This window comes from Hippocampus bargibanti, linkage group LG03 (genome assembly GCF_051943395.1).
Source record: "Hippocampus bargibanti isolate YZ-2025 linkage group LG03, ASM5194339v1, whole genome shotgun sequence".
Lineage (NCBI taxonomy): Eukaryota > Metazoa > Chordata > Actinopteri > Syngnathiformes > Syngnathidae > Hippocampus > Hippocampus bargibanti.
Window position 1 is genome coordinate 23,355,811 of NC_142736.1, and position 15,023 is coordinate 23,370,833.

At 39.9% G+C, this 15,023-nt stretch overlaps 1 protein-coding gene across 1 annotated transcript in view; it reads right to left on the reverse strand.

Annotated features, from left to right (window-relative positions):
• Positions 1 to 4,729: 4,729 nt before the first annotated feature.
• kiaa1549lb (KIAA1549-like b) overlaps positions 4,730 to 15,023 on the reverse strand; it is a 62,212-nt gene continuing 51,918 nt past the window's right edge. Inside the window, exons 16-22 of the mRNA XM_088992660.1 lie at positions 13,983 to 14,186; positions 13,384 to 13,516; positions 9,957 to 10,331; positions 8,160 to 8,254; positions 7,737 to 7,879; positions 7,489 to 7,640; positions 4,730 to 6,760 (exon numbers count right to left, since the gene is read on the reverse strand). Coding sequence (XP_088848786.1) covers positions 6,500 to 6,760; positions 7,489 to 7,640; positions 7,737 to 7,879; positions 8,160 to 8,254; positions 9,957 to 10,331; positions 13,384 to 13,516; positions 13,983 to 14,186 — 1,363 coding nt within the window. The 3' untranslated portion in view covers positions 4,730 to 6,499. The remainder of the gene's footprint in view (positions 6,761 to 7,488; positions 7,641 to 7,736; positions 7,880 to 8,159; positions 8,255 to 9,956; positions 10,332 to 13,383; positions 13,517 to 13,982; positions 14,187 to 15,023) is intronic.

The following is a 15,023-nucleotide window of genomic DNA, read 5'->3' on the forward strand; positions in this document are numbered from 1 at the left end:
AATCAGAATCATATTTATTGCCGAGAGAGAGAGAGAGAGAGAGAGAGAGAGAAATTCAGAATCAGAATCATATTTATTGCCGAGAGAGAGAGAGAGAGAGAGAGAGAGAGAGAGAGAGAGAGAGAGAGAGAGAGAGAGAGAGAGAGAGAGAGAGAGAGAGAGAGAGAGAGAGAGATTCAGAATCAGAATCATATTTATTGCCAAGTATGTAGAGCACCCAAGGATGTTGTCTCGGGTAGAACACGCTGCACTAGGATCAAAAAATAGATAAATATGGAGGCACTATACAGTTTTATTTGGGCTACTGTTTAGAGAGTTAATGGCTTGGGGGAAGAAACTGTTGAAATGTCTGCTGGATTTGATGCGTATGGATCGGTAGCGCCTGCCTGAGTGGAGTAGCTGGAAAAGGTGGTGAGCAGGTGCGCAGGGCCCAGTAGAATTTTCTATGCCCTTGTTTGGATTCTTGCAGTGTGCAAGTCCTGAGAGTGGGTAGGGTGGTGCCAATGATTTTTCCGAGGGGGGAGAGAGAGAGAGAGAGAGAGAGAGAGAGAGAGAGAGAGAGAGAGAGAGAGAGAGAGAGAGAGAGAGAGAGAGAGAGAGAGAGAGAGAGAGAGAGAGAATGTTTGAGTTTTACAATCAAAACATGAATATACAGCGAGATAAACATAGCACCTCAGATTTACTGGTACCAAAGATATTTGGATCTGATTGAAAACTTAGATGATGGTGTCATTTGTAAAGGAATACATTTGTATTTTATAAGCACATCAATGGATTATTGTGAAAAAGCAAATCTTGTTGCAGATTATTTGCTTACGATAAGCTCAATGCGTAGACTGTGGCGCACGAGAAACTTTTACATGGCTTTTTTTCCACCATTGACACGCTGTTGGTTTTGGAAACAGGCAGGACACATTTCCCCATTGTGGGACGAATAAAGGTTTTCTGATTCTGACAGGAGCCCTTGAGGACCGACTTTGGACACCCCTGCTTTAGCCCATCCAACTATCCATCCAGATGCACTTAGTCGGACCTAACTCAGCTGCCTTTGGGCAGCAGGCGAAGTATACCCTGAACTGGTTGCCAGCAATCAGAGTGCACTTTGATGAGCAACCATCCGTGGTTACACAACATACCGCTCGGTATCCGAAGTTGGTCTTCAAGGACCAGGACAGCCTGTTTTCCCATCTCTCCCTGATGAAACACACATGATTGAAATAAAAAGGATCATTCTAATTTCTCCTTTAGAACTGGCTGATGAGAAGATCATTTGAATCAGGCATGTTGCAGCAGATAGAGCTGTAAAGCAGGCAGAACAATGGCCGGATCCAGATTTTGAAACTCTGCACCTCTGCACTGTGAAGCAGATGAGCTAAACAGTCCATGACTGGGCAGCGTGAGCCTTTCCATCACTTTGATAAAAGGTGCAGTTTTATCTCATCTTGAACAGCCTTCACAAAAACTCATCCCAGCATGCCTGAATGGTCTATGCTTTCGTGCACCATGAAGATAAAGCAGCCTCCCGCTAACTGTTTCCTGTAAGGAATTCATCCACATTTCTTGAATATTAAGAAATGAGATGTCATTTTAATTTGTGTGCCTTTAAACTGAGTATTGTATGGTAAAATTTCAGTATTTTTTTTCACCTCAAAGGCAAATGATAAAACAAAATAGCATATAACTTGAGGGTAAAGTCATAAGTGAGTCTGCCACTGACTCAGTTTAATCTATGATATACATTTTTACACGAATGAGCGATCTGCAAGTCCATTGTCTTCCCTTGACCTGTCCTTGCATGCCACAGTGCATTAATTCTCGAAAGGTCTACGCTGATGTCCGCTCAAATGTTGGTGATCATGATTTAAAGTGGTTTTATTAAAGATAATTGGCCTTCATAAAGATCACATTCAATTACAGTGCTTTATCTCGAAGGAAAAAAAAAACACAGTGGGAACAATGTCAGTGAAGTAAAGTTAAGAGTCGCCATAAAGAAAATGGATGCAAATAAGTGTCAGCTCAATTCATAATGTCCCACTTTGAATGCCTTTAAAATAAAATACAGAGCGTACAGAACTATAAATTCCTGAGAGTGGGCCTGAGAGCACTTGTTTGAAAAAAAGTCAGAGATTAAAGCCACTGTACTTTATTGGTTTTTATCTGCAATAGTTCAGCAAATTTACTTGACTCAGACTTGATGACGGTCTGCAGGGTATGATTGAATCTTCCTGTGTGGCGTTTGTATATTCTCTCCGTGCCCATCTGGGTTCTCTCCTGGTAATCTGGTTTCCTCCCACATTTCCAAAACATGTGTGGCATGCTGATTAAACACTCTAAATATTCCCTAGGTGTGTTTGTGAGATACAGTGGTTTGAAAAATGGATGGATGGGGCATCCCCCCATCCATCCAGTTTTTTGGATGGATGGATGGATGGATGGATGGATGGATGGATGGATGGATGGATGGATGGATGGATGGAAATGGGTGGGTGGGCAGGTGGGATGGAAAGATGGATGGATAGAATCGACAGGAGAAGTGAACCAAAAATGCCAGGCAGGTTATAGGAACATTCAAAACTGCCCCTCAGTTTATGACCTGTGTATGTGAATGGACCTTTGTTCTATACAGTATGCAGTGACGTGCAGTCAGGGGAGGCAGGTGAAGCCGTGCCTCACCTGTCATCATGGAAATATCAAATGAAAAAATGAATTAAACGGTTATATATATTTAGTGATTTGTACTTTAAAGTTGTTTTCCATTTAATTTCACCATTTTTGGATTTTTTTTTCTTCAAAATCGCTGATTTTTCACATTTGCCGTTCAAATACTAAGTACAGACTAGCGGTGAGGCAGCAGCCGGCTGAGCCTCACCATGGGTTGCGCAATGTCTATGCTGTGTTGGCTTGCTCTGCAATGAGACCGCATTGATGTCCCTCTGCATATCACTATTAAAATGTTGAAACACTGTTAGTATATGAACTAAATTTCTCCAGTTTAGCTGGTGTATATAATGTAGAGTCACTTAACATTATAAACACTGTACTACAGTGTTTATTTTATTTTATTTTGATCAAAACTGTGTGCATAGGTGAGGCACACAGTTCTCCTGCCTCGTGACAGGGGGCGCTGGTGATTACAGAGATTCTTCTTGCGCCTCCTCGGCTGCAGAATAATAGAATGAGTGACAGCAAGCTACAGTAAACAGTTCGCAAGTTAAGTGCAACCATCCAGTCATTTTTTTGTGTTGCTTGGCCTTATTTTCAGAATGGAGGATTACATAACTACATTGACAGAAATAGAGAGACTTTTAAAACAGAAGAAAGATAAGGAAGGCATCTACAAAGAAGTTATCGATGCAGAGCATGGACTTCAGTTATAAGTATAGGTAACACGATAATAACGTTTTGTAATTCTTTTTTCTATGCTACAGTTTATATAAAGAATGCTGACATGAGATTTTAAACAAAACACGTGAACTGTTGCCAATCAAATGGTGAATAAGCTACTCAGTAGAGTTCATACGTTTGTAAATGTGACTGTGATGACGTCGGTGGCTCACCAGCCATGAACCTCACTGCACGTCACTGACAGTATGTGCCCTGCCATTCGCGGGCAAACAGTTTAATGTGTACATCGCCCAAAAATAGCTCCAATACGCTCCAGCATATCCGTGACACTCATGAGGATAACCGGATTAGGTAATTGATGGATGAATAAAATGATGTCTGTTCGAGTAAATAGTTAATTTGATTTAATGGACAAAGCTCCAAATGATGTATTAATTGGCAGCCTCAATTAGGGCAGAGACCACGATTTGACGTATTGGATTGGTCGTCATTGGATTTTGATTGTGTGCAACATCTGCCCCAGTTAATAAACATTATACAATAAACAACTTATATGTTGTCAATTATCATGTATTGTAGTGACATAACAATGCGCACGACTAGCACATTAAACCAACCTGAATTGAATGTTACTCTTGAATTATATAAATCGATACGCACTAATTCCTGGTGTGAAGCGCCTCGTGCTGGTATTCGTTTGCATGGTGCGATGCTCTCTCCTGGCGGACAGATTCTGAACTACAAGTTCACTGCTCACCAAAGGAGCAAGAAGAAGATTACTATTATATGCATATTAACCCAAAAATGTGCTGCTGCCTGGTAATATATTTATTTTATTTAATTCCATCTGACACTTTTTTGATGAATATATAAGCATAACGGTTTTTAATCTTGTTAGATAAAACATGCTTAATTCACATTACCATTTCAGTTCACTACCAAAATTGTTTGCTGGGTTAGGGCTATCGAGTTCTTTCACACACTAATTAAGCATACTTTAAAAGAGATTGAGTTATGTACTCGGTTGTACTGTTCACATTATAATGATACAATTTTCCATGTTTAAAGAGGAGTGTCACAAAAGTATTGGGGTCGATCTAATCAAACCACTTAAAAACCTTTCCATGATAAATGCTTTGTTTAGCGAAAATTTAACACACAGCTCATCACCGAAAAAAAAAAAAAAACTAAATAAACACACCGGCAGTGAAACGGCATTATGCTTGGGAGATGTTTTCTTCACCTGGAATGGAGACCAAATGTCAGGAAATGCCTATTGGAATATGATTTATTTTGGAAAAAATAAAATTGTCCTGGCTTTAATTCAAAATGATTTTTAATGTGATTACTTAATTCTGAACAAATATTGGCTCCCCTTAAATTGAGTGCCTAGTTATGCAACTACACAAGTGTTTTGTTTTGTTTTACTTTCCCTCTCAAAAAATAATGAAGAAAAAAACCTTGTTTGAAATACATCTTTTGTGACACCAGACCATGATTTTTTTCTGACACACCACATACCATGAGAAATTGAGATTAAATCAGGAAATAAAAGGTCTAGCGTAACCTCCCTTTGTTTTTTTTCTGTTCAGCCATTTCACATGGATATTTTTACAGGAAGTTGCAGAAATGCAATCTCAGTTTGACAAAAAGCAGATAAACACTGTGATGAATTTAATTTTGCCTTCACCAACATCTGCAGGAACCTCCTTGACAAAAGTGAGATAGAGAAGTCTGCGGAAAGGAAATCACATCAGTATTGTTACAAATTGCATTCTAGGAATGTAATTTCTCACAATGGGAATCTGACATACTTTCTCACCTGGCTGAGAGCAATCCAGTTATGAACTGTGGGAAATGACATTTTCAGGTTGAAAGCAAAGACAGCTAATTTTGTTATTCTGAAAAAAACAAATCAAACCCAAAATAATAACAGCAGTATATATGTTTAATCACATATGAGATTCCTCCTTTCCCGCTGTCTCAACAAACCACATTTGGAAATCAATCAATCATGAAAGATCGTGTTTTAGCCCATGATCATTTCCAGTTACGCATTTGTTCAACCAATGCCCATGTAAAAATCATGAATTACAGTAACTACCAGGAAACTGCTTTTTATCCTGATATGCACAAAAATGATGAATGTGACTTGTACAGTGCAACCCTTTTTAAATGCTGCTCAGTTTTCCGTGGCAGGTCAACAGGGTAGTTGAACAACGTTTTTTTCTTGATCCAAGACATTTCTTGAGTAACAACAAATGATAATATTGAACTGTGAATTATACTTCTAAGCCCATTGCTCTATAGTGCAGCATGTTATTAGCAATAATAATAATTATAAAGGCAAATCCAATACAATCCAATCCAATATTCCATTGCAAGGAGGCAACCTCGAGCAACTGGATGTTTGAACTGAACTGCAGCGATACAACTCCATGCATGTATTGGCACCTTTTGTCATTTTATGACCCCCAGGCAGGAACAATGAGTTTACCCGTGAAGATTGTTATACTGTAGCAGAGGATGGGTGGGTGTCCCTTCCACCCAGATGAAATGGTAAAGATGCGCAGTGATTTACTGTTTTATTTTTCTCTTAAATGGATTTTTGGTGGTCCAACCATGATATAAAAATAGATTAAAAAACACTGGAATTGTTAAGTCTAATGAGGCAGCTGGGTATTATACTGTGATACTTAAAAATGGCCGACAATTGCAACACTGATTCTCTTTGACGCCATCAGGTGAGAACAAATATTCTCTTACATGCTTGTATACACTGTGGTCAACAGGCTGTCAGAAAGTGTTTGGTACTTTAGGTAAAAACAAAGCTTATTTTGACTGTTCGCTTCCTTTCAAATAAGCATAGTCTCCTCCCAGCTTGGTATTCTCGTACTGAACACATATCGACAATGACGTCTGCAGCCACTGCGGACAACCAATTACAGTGGATTTTTTTTCTCCATAACCAAACTACAATTACTGTGTTGCCTTATTCCAGCAGCGGACTGGTGTAATAAAATAAATCAATTCATTCATAGGTTGATATGGTCATTTTACAGGTACAAACATCAAATATCAGTCTGAAAGTGTGCCGCTGTCATGAGTATGTTGTTATTCAATGCGTGGTGAACTGAAAAAGGAAGGATCCACACTATAAGTTGAACATGTCACTCTGCTTCTTCGCCAACTTGGCCACTTCTTGTCGTATAGCATGTACAAGTGCATTGGTGGAGAGGTTGCTCAAAGGAATGTTGTCCGTGTCCATCCCCACCTGCTGCAAGATTTTCTGGGATGCTGTGCTCTGGGCAGCAGGCTGGTCCAGAGCCTGAGTGTACAGAAGGGGAAGTATGGACGGGCTCCCCTGTGGGTAGCGAGGATGAGGAAAAGCCTCGACATAGCCTGGCAAAGGAAGCTGGAAAAATTGGTATAGGATACAAGAAAAAGAATGAAATTCAGCATTTCCCATAATAATACCCAAAGCCAAAATTAGTTATTGTTCAGACATATTAAAGGTTATTATCTCAATAAACCACAAAATGTTATCAATGCTATTTATTGCTTCTTGGAGGTAATATTTACTGCCACACTAAACATAAAACAAAGATTTATAAAAAAAAATAGCTGAGCCTTCTGGTCCATTCAAATTGAATGCTAAGCTAAAAAATAATAATAAAGCAATAGTTAAAATAAAAATGGTGCAGCAAGACATGGAGACAGGTACAGTTCGTAGTGATATACATGTATAGTTTTGCCTGTGTAAAACGACTAATATTAGTGATTTACTAATGAGCTGGAAGAGGAGCTGAAATGTGTCCGTATATCCATCAGTCTGTCCCAGACTGCCCCAAGAATATGCCATTACTATCGTTGTACTAAGTTCATCCTGTCTACTTGCTATCTAATTTTAAGCAGATTCATTCAACATAGTAATGGCATAGTGTCACGGATCCATGACACTCTGACGAAGGCGGAAGTAGTCGCCGAAACATGTCAGCTATTTGAACACCTACACTGTCTGTAAGTAAAGAATCTGCTTAAAATTATGCCATTACTATGTTTTTATGAAGTATAATATAATGGATGGCTATTTTTCATCCCCGTGATATACATAACTCACAAAGGCAATTAAAAATGTCATACAGGGTCTGCCCACTGATGCGAAACATCTTCCGGTTCAGGAGGATAGGACATCCAAGAGGGACTGTGGTAGGAAGTCGGCGAGGCAGAGACCAAATAGTCCGAATAGCCCGACCTGCTGGCTGGGATGGAATAGACGGCCGTGATTGGGTTTCCTGAAGAGAGACCAGTAGAGAGTGAGAACATGGAGAGCGGGTGGACCACAACATGACTTATTTCTAAAATGTCACCTTGGTTCACCATCCACTCACCTGAGTAGTTGGACACAGGTTGCTCTAGAGTGATGGATGGAAGTGCCGCCCGGGAGCTCGGCCCATATGGGTTGTTGTCATGTGGAGTCTGCATTTCAGGCGTCTGAGAGCTTTTTCCCTTGGGCCCCAGGTCAGAGATGGAACTGAGTGGGGTTGCCAAGAAATAAACACAGAATTATACTAAGTAAGCCCCACTAGATGGCAGACACGCTACAGGCTGATGAGCGATTAGCTCATTAGCATTCCTTCCATACCTCAATGCACAAGTTCAATATTAAAATGTACACAGGGCCCGAAACCACCTTGGTCACAGTACATTACCTTGAATATATCAAGTCCCTGCAAATGGGTGCAGGTGTGAATCTACGCTCGCTATGCAACAGACAGCATGTGTACGTATTAGTGAAACCTAATGAGCATTACCGTCTTAAGGAAGTGCCGGGAGGTGGTCCGGTGCGACGTGGTAATGAAGGAGGAGAGTTAATTGCCATTTCAGGGAGCTGGGTGAAGTGAAAGGCCTACAAGAGAAGAGGAGAAAGTCTCATAAAAAGGTTTTAGAATAGTTGTCCAAACATTTTTTCTTCCAAAGGGAAACTTGCAATTTTTTGATGATGATACTAGTGCAGCGTTTTCGACCGGAAACAAATTCCTTGTGTGTTCTACATACTTGGCAATAAAGATGATTCTGATTCTGATTTTCTGGGCGCTAGATTAGAGTCCAGATGGCTCAAATTGATACGGAAGGACTTCTTTAATCGATTGCAAACATTTATGCTTTCGTCTTCAGAACTATTTGAATCATATTCCTAACTGGATGAGTAACAAGAAAGCATCTTCTCTAAATCTGAACTCTCTGAAAACATTGTTTTGATTATGGAGCAAGGCAGTGTGTGACCAATAGTGATGTCACAAACAAGGGGGCGGGACTTTCTGAATCTGCCCAGTTCCAAGCTCATTTTGTGGCAGTTTTGGGACACTTTAAGTCATTTTTATTGGTGTTTTGCATTTGACTAAAAATATCAGCTTCTGTGTTTTGGGTATTTTAGATCCTATAAAACGTTTTTCTGATGTTAGTTAGGAAACAAACAAATGGTGTTGGTTGTCCTTTAAAGGATTTTATCACTTTGACACTGATGCTATTCATTAGCACACAGGTGTCAAAGTCAAGGCCCGGAGGCCAAATCTGGCCCGCGACATCATTTTATTCGGCCCGCAAATAATACTTGTGAAATTCGATGTTGCTTGCTAATGTCTGATCCAAAATTTCAAATTGTCCCATGTAAACCACAATAACAGTTATTATTTTTTACTTCAAATTTGAAAACTAGTTATTCATTAATTTGTTGTGCACTTTATGTAATATGTGGAGGGGATTAAACATTCTAATAGGTTCCGCAAATTCAGAACGGCCCCCGAGACGAAACCGTAACTACAATGTGGCCCGCGCCAAAAAAAGGAGTTTGAAACCCTTGCATTAGCACATCTAAGATTTGCTTATATCAATCAAACTTTACTAAAATAAAGCTACAGTATATAGGGTTATGGATCGCTATCTGCCCTCTGCTGTTTGTTCTCAAGTGAATTGAATTAACTGCCATTATACAGCCCTGTTTGCAAGTCAAACAAAAAAATGGCCTATGATTTGTCTCAAAATATTTAAAAAAAAATTAAAATGATAAGGCACAGGTGTCAAAGTCAAGGCCTGGGGGCAAAATCTGGCCCGCCACCTCATTATAGTCAGGCCCGTGAAAGCAAATCAAACTTGTGAAATTCCATAATGCCTGCTGAAGTCCGAACCTAAATGTCAAATTGTCCCTTGTAAACCACAATAACAGTCATTATTTTTTACTTCAAATGTGAAAACTAATTATTCATTAATTTGTTGTGTGCTCTATATGTAATATGTGGAGGCTACTAAACATTCTAATGGCTTCCCCAAATTCATAAAGGCCCCTGAGAGGAAACCGTAACGACAATGTAGCCCTTGGAAAAAAATGAGTTTGATACCCTTGTGATAAAACAAGAATTTTGATTATTCTGAATCTTTCAGTAGCCTGAAGCCCAATGCCCCACAAGAATAGAGCCCCCGGGTTGTGTTAATTCTTAATTTTATCATATGCTGCAGGCCAGTAAAAAATGGAGAGTAGGCTATGAGTGGCCCTTGGGCTCGAGTTTGAATACGCCTACTTTCGAGACTTTATATTATCTCATCCTGCTTACTGGTTTCGGCAAACTGCACTGGTATACATCTGCGCCGTATGACGGGCTCCATTGCAATCCTCCATGACCACAGTTTATAGTGCCCGGGGCGCTGGTCGCCACATCTGCATAGGGAAGTGAAGCTGGAACGGCACTGTAGTGATCAGAAGGGGGCCGATGATGGTGGGAGTGCCTCCCGGATGTGGAGTGTCCCCCCGAGGCCAGACTGAATGCCTCCTCCAGGAGCAGGTGCATCTGCTGCCTCACTTCATCAATGGATGGCTGTGAGCTCAGCGTGGACGTCTGTGACTGGCCTTTCAGACCGCGGCCGTACACGAAGCCCCTCGGATCCATTAAATGGTCGACATTCGTCTCTTCTATCAACTCAGGCTCGGTCTGGAATAAACATGCAGAGTGCATGTGAAAATCAATCAAACTTTATTATAAACTCATTGACTCACATGGGATAAAAACATTGCAAGCTCACTAAAAAGAATACGTTATCGGATTAAAAAATATCCCGCTTTGTTTTTCTCTTCAACATCAGTCACTGAATATCGTAACCACTCCTTACGATTCATAGTTGGCACTTTCCAAATAATTCACCTAGTCTGTGTTTTTGGACATAGAGGTACCGTATTTCCGGTGTATAAGGCGCACCGGAGTAAAAGGTGCACCACTTATGTATGGTGTATTTCCAAACTTTTTCCATATATAAGCAGTGTCTGAAACTCATGACAAAAAGTTAGCGGACACCAGGGCAGACAACTCTGAAAAGTTGTCTGCCCGGCCATAAAGTTGCCAGCCCCATTTTTCACAACTTGAAACACAATAAGACGACTAATCGCAAAAAAAAAAAAAAACATTGTTGCGAAGTATAAAGGATTTTGTTAAATTAAGTATGTACCTACCACAAATGCTCCCTTGCTTAATTTATGGTAAATATCCCTTGCTGAAGATTTTGCTCCAGTTGTCGTTTGTCGTCATGGTGCACAATGCAATGTTTGCGTAGCGTTGTCTGCTAAAAGCCACATGGCTGCTCTTTCGAAGCGTCTTTCAAAACTTTCAAGTACACTTTACAGTCACGGTATAGTCCGAAGCAAACGAACGTCCGTAGAAAGAGGAGTTTACGTGACTTATAGCAATTTGCTTGTAGCGTTTGCTTTATAGAATAAAACAAACGCTTGTTTTGGAAGAAAAAACTTTTTTTTTTCTTGAAGAAGTTGTCGGCCACCCAGGCCGAGACGTTTTGAAAGTTGTACACCAGACGTAAAAGTTGCACGGCCCGGGCCTCTGGGCAGACGTTATTTCAAACACTGATATTGCGGGACGAATAAAGGTATTCTGATTCTGATTCTGATTCTGATATAAGGCGCACTGGAGTATAAGGCATACCTTCAATGAATGACAAATGTTTTCCAAATATATAATATAGAAATATATAAATGTTTTCCAAATATAAGGCAAACCACATTATAAAGTGCTACAACAGAGGTTGTGTTTACTCAATGCTTCTTCTAGAGGAAGAAATGCAGTTGGTGGCTGCTGCCTGTTGTGGCTTCATATTACTTCACATATGAGGCACACTTGCGTGTAAGGTGCAGGGTCATCTTTTGAAGAAAATCAAGGCTTTTGGATGTGCCTTAGACACCGGAAAATACGGTACAATAAGTGAAAGCGTGTCAAGCCTGCCCTACTTCCTGTGCAAATAAAAGGTTGCCACAGTATATCCACTGGATTGGATTGGATTGGATTTGCCTTTATTAGTCTCACAGTGGAGAAATTAGTACAATAGTACTAATAGTAATATAATATAATATAATATAATATAATATAATATAATATAATATAATATAATATAATATAATAGTACTGTAGTACAATTCATAAATCAGTCCCCGTTGAAACACGAAACGTGTGTACGTGTGCGTGTGTGTGCATGTGTGTGTGTGTGTGTGTAGTTGGCTTGTTTTGCAGACTGCATAGGTTAAAAAAAGCATGTGAGTGACGACAGAAGTAAAATTGAAAATTTATTTGTCTTTGCTCTTTAGTGTACTACATAAAATCAGCACGGATGGCCAACATTAAAATTTGTCACCCACATTTTCACATTCATAGTTCCTCCGCTTTGCTGTATCACACTAATGAGTAAGCTTACATCATACCACATATATAGCATGTCTGGCTTTCCAAAGCTGGACAAAATGCAAAGGAGGTGGGCGGGTGGGCGTTCGGGGGGGCAATGGCATTTAAGTCACTGATATCACCGCTTGTGATTTACAAAAGAACAGCTCACAAGACTACTCAAGAATTGCTCCATTACACCAGGGAACCAAAAACCATAATGGGACAATAAAAGATGGCAGCATGAAACAGTCAGACGGATATGCATTATATCAAAACCTTATAAATGTTCATTTGTGATTATAAATTAATCCACTGTTGTGCACCAACAGCAGCTTGTTGCCGCAAGCAGTGACAACTTGAAATGTAAACTAAGCCAAGAAGACATATCATGTCTGATCATTTTTGGGCCAATTTTCCCCACCCATGCGACAGGATTAAAAAATGTTACACAATTTGAGATTATTTGTATTATGATGACTGACAAATGTATTATAGTATGTAGGATGAGTGTTTCTTCAGGTAATTGAAGAGTCTATATTCAGAGGAGAAATTTTGAATGATCGTTTGTCTAGAAATGCATTCAACATCCTTCAAATGCAGGGAATGTACTGCCATGTACTTGTTTTCCACATTCCTACATCTGCTCAGTCATAGAACGAGTATGCACACAAATAGAATGTGGATGATTGACAACTGATTTCATTTGTACTACTGCCTTTGATGACTGTATGACATTCAACCATCCATCCATCCATCAACTTTATAAACCCACATGTCCAAAAAAGACTTCTGGTAGAGGTCGGAGGACATGCTGAACTGGCCACACAGAGATGAACAACTACTCACAGTCCCGCCGAAAGACAAATTAGGGTGTTCCCAGTAACCTGCCCTGCATGTTTTGGGAGACTGGGAGGAAACCAAAGAACCCCGAGAAAATTCACGCAAGCAATGTTAAAACATGCAAACACCACAAAGGAGGTGTTAATTCATCGTCCACCATTCCACCCTCCTATCTGAGATTTCTGTAGAAAAGGAGAATGACCAGGGAGGCACTTTTAGAATGAATATGTTACTGGTGAGACAGAACGGTGGGCTCTGAGTACTCCGACAGACAAGATTTTGCAAGTTAACATTTCTTGCAGTGATTCATGTACCACTAATGGTATGCAGGCTCCTCTTGTGACAGATAAATCATTATTTAAATTCAGGTCAGTTGTATTTATCTTGAAGAAAGTTTTACTTTTAAATATTCATTCAGGTGCTTTAAAACAGTATTTGCTTCCCTTTACTTAAGCACCGTGTTAATGCAGATGTGACTTACATCATAGCCACTGTTTCGGATGCCTTTCCTGGGTCTCTCCCTCATCACAAGCAAATCCATCTCTGTTCCTCCAGGACTTGGACTATTGAGGCTCTGCCTGCTGCGATATGATGTATGTCCTATCTGATTGTGCCTGTAGGATACATTTGAAAAAGTAAGTAGTATATAGCTACAGCAAACGGATAATCCATGTTTTTAGATTATTTCCACGCCCATGTTATACAGCATCTGGTTTCACAATTAGGTAGCGCAGATGTTAAACACAGCTTTAGTATATTACGAACAGCCTAGCAATAAAGAGAGCACATTCAGAACAAATCAATTCATTTATTTTAGTGTCCTTTGAGCTTGACAGGAGGTTTTATGATGCCAGAAAACATAAATAAATTGGGAGTACAGTATGATTTAATTGCAGTTATACGGATTTCACTGAAAGATTTCTCACATTAAAAGTGATCATAAAATAGATTTAATACACGCGTTACATTAAAGTTTACCTTTGGGGTCGGGGGGGGGGGGTCTAAGTATATCTGCTTCTTTGTCCAATACTTTTTGAATCCCGAATTTAGCTTTGTGTGTATGCAATATCCATTCCTCACCTTACGTGAGACTTGACGTAAGTGGAGTTTCGCTCCTCCTCAAGATCAGCCCTTTCGTGTCCTTGCCGCTGTTTTTGCGAGAGGGCCTCGCTGCTGTAGCTGTTACCATCCATTGGAGGAATGTCGTAATATCTCTTCTTAGCCTTGAGTCTCAGTTTGTTCCTGTATTGTTCAATGTCTGACCGCTGCTTAAGACCTAAATTCACCGATGGGAGTGGAGGAGAGAGTGTCTGAAAAAAACATTTGAAAAATTGTTCAAAAAGGGCTAACTCAGTTTATGCTACATACTGCTATACTGGGATCCCAGACGTCCGCTAAAATATTTGTTTTGAAGGGTGATAGGCTGATCAGAATGCGTAGTGCTTGAGTCGGCATGCTTTCGTGTGTTTTGCTCGATGTCGGTTGCGTCCGTTGACAATCGGGATTGCTCGGGAGTAAAATACCGCGGGACTGTGAAACGAGAAAACAAATATGGCAGCTCCATTACCGTGCTTTTCGCCAGTAAACTTGCGTGAAACATTGTCGCATTTTTGGTACTGACATGTTTAATGTGTTAATAGTATAGACAGTGTAGGTTAGATTTATATAGATTTTGTTTTGATTTAAAGCTTACATGCATGTGTTCGGTTTGATTGCTCGCTCGGGAGCGACTTTTCACATTGTAAAGATGTCGTGGAAGAGAGATATCCTACACAAAAGTGATAGTGGACTGGTGACGCCTCTGGATGGAGGGATAAAGAATTAGTGGAATTGGGCATGGTTAGAAAAACAAGTCGACGGATGCCCACTTCCAGATTTCATATTCAAACATAAAAAAAGCCCTTTGCAATCTTTGCGATGGAAAAGTTATCAACTATGGTGGCAAAGGTTGGCTGTCACTCAAACAGCATTGTGAGGGAAGTGAACATGCAGAGAAAAAAAGATTGAGAAAGCAGAATTACAAACCTCGTGAGTCATTCGAATTCATAAATTATTATTATAATTAAGGAAATTATGATAGGGCATGTTTATTACTGTTGACCTGTAGTATACCATTATTTT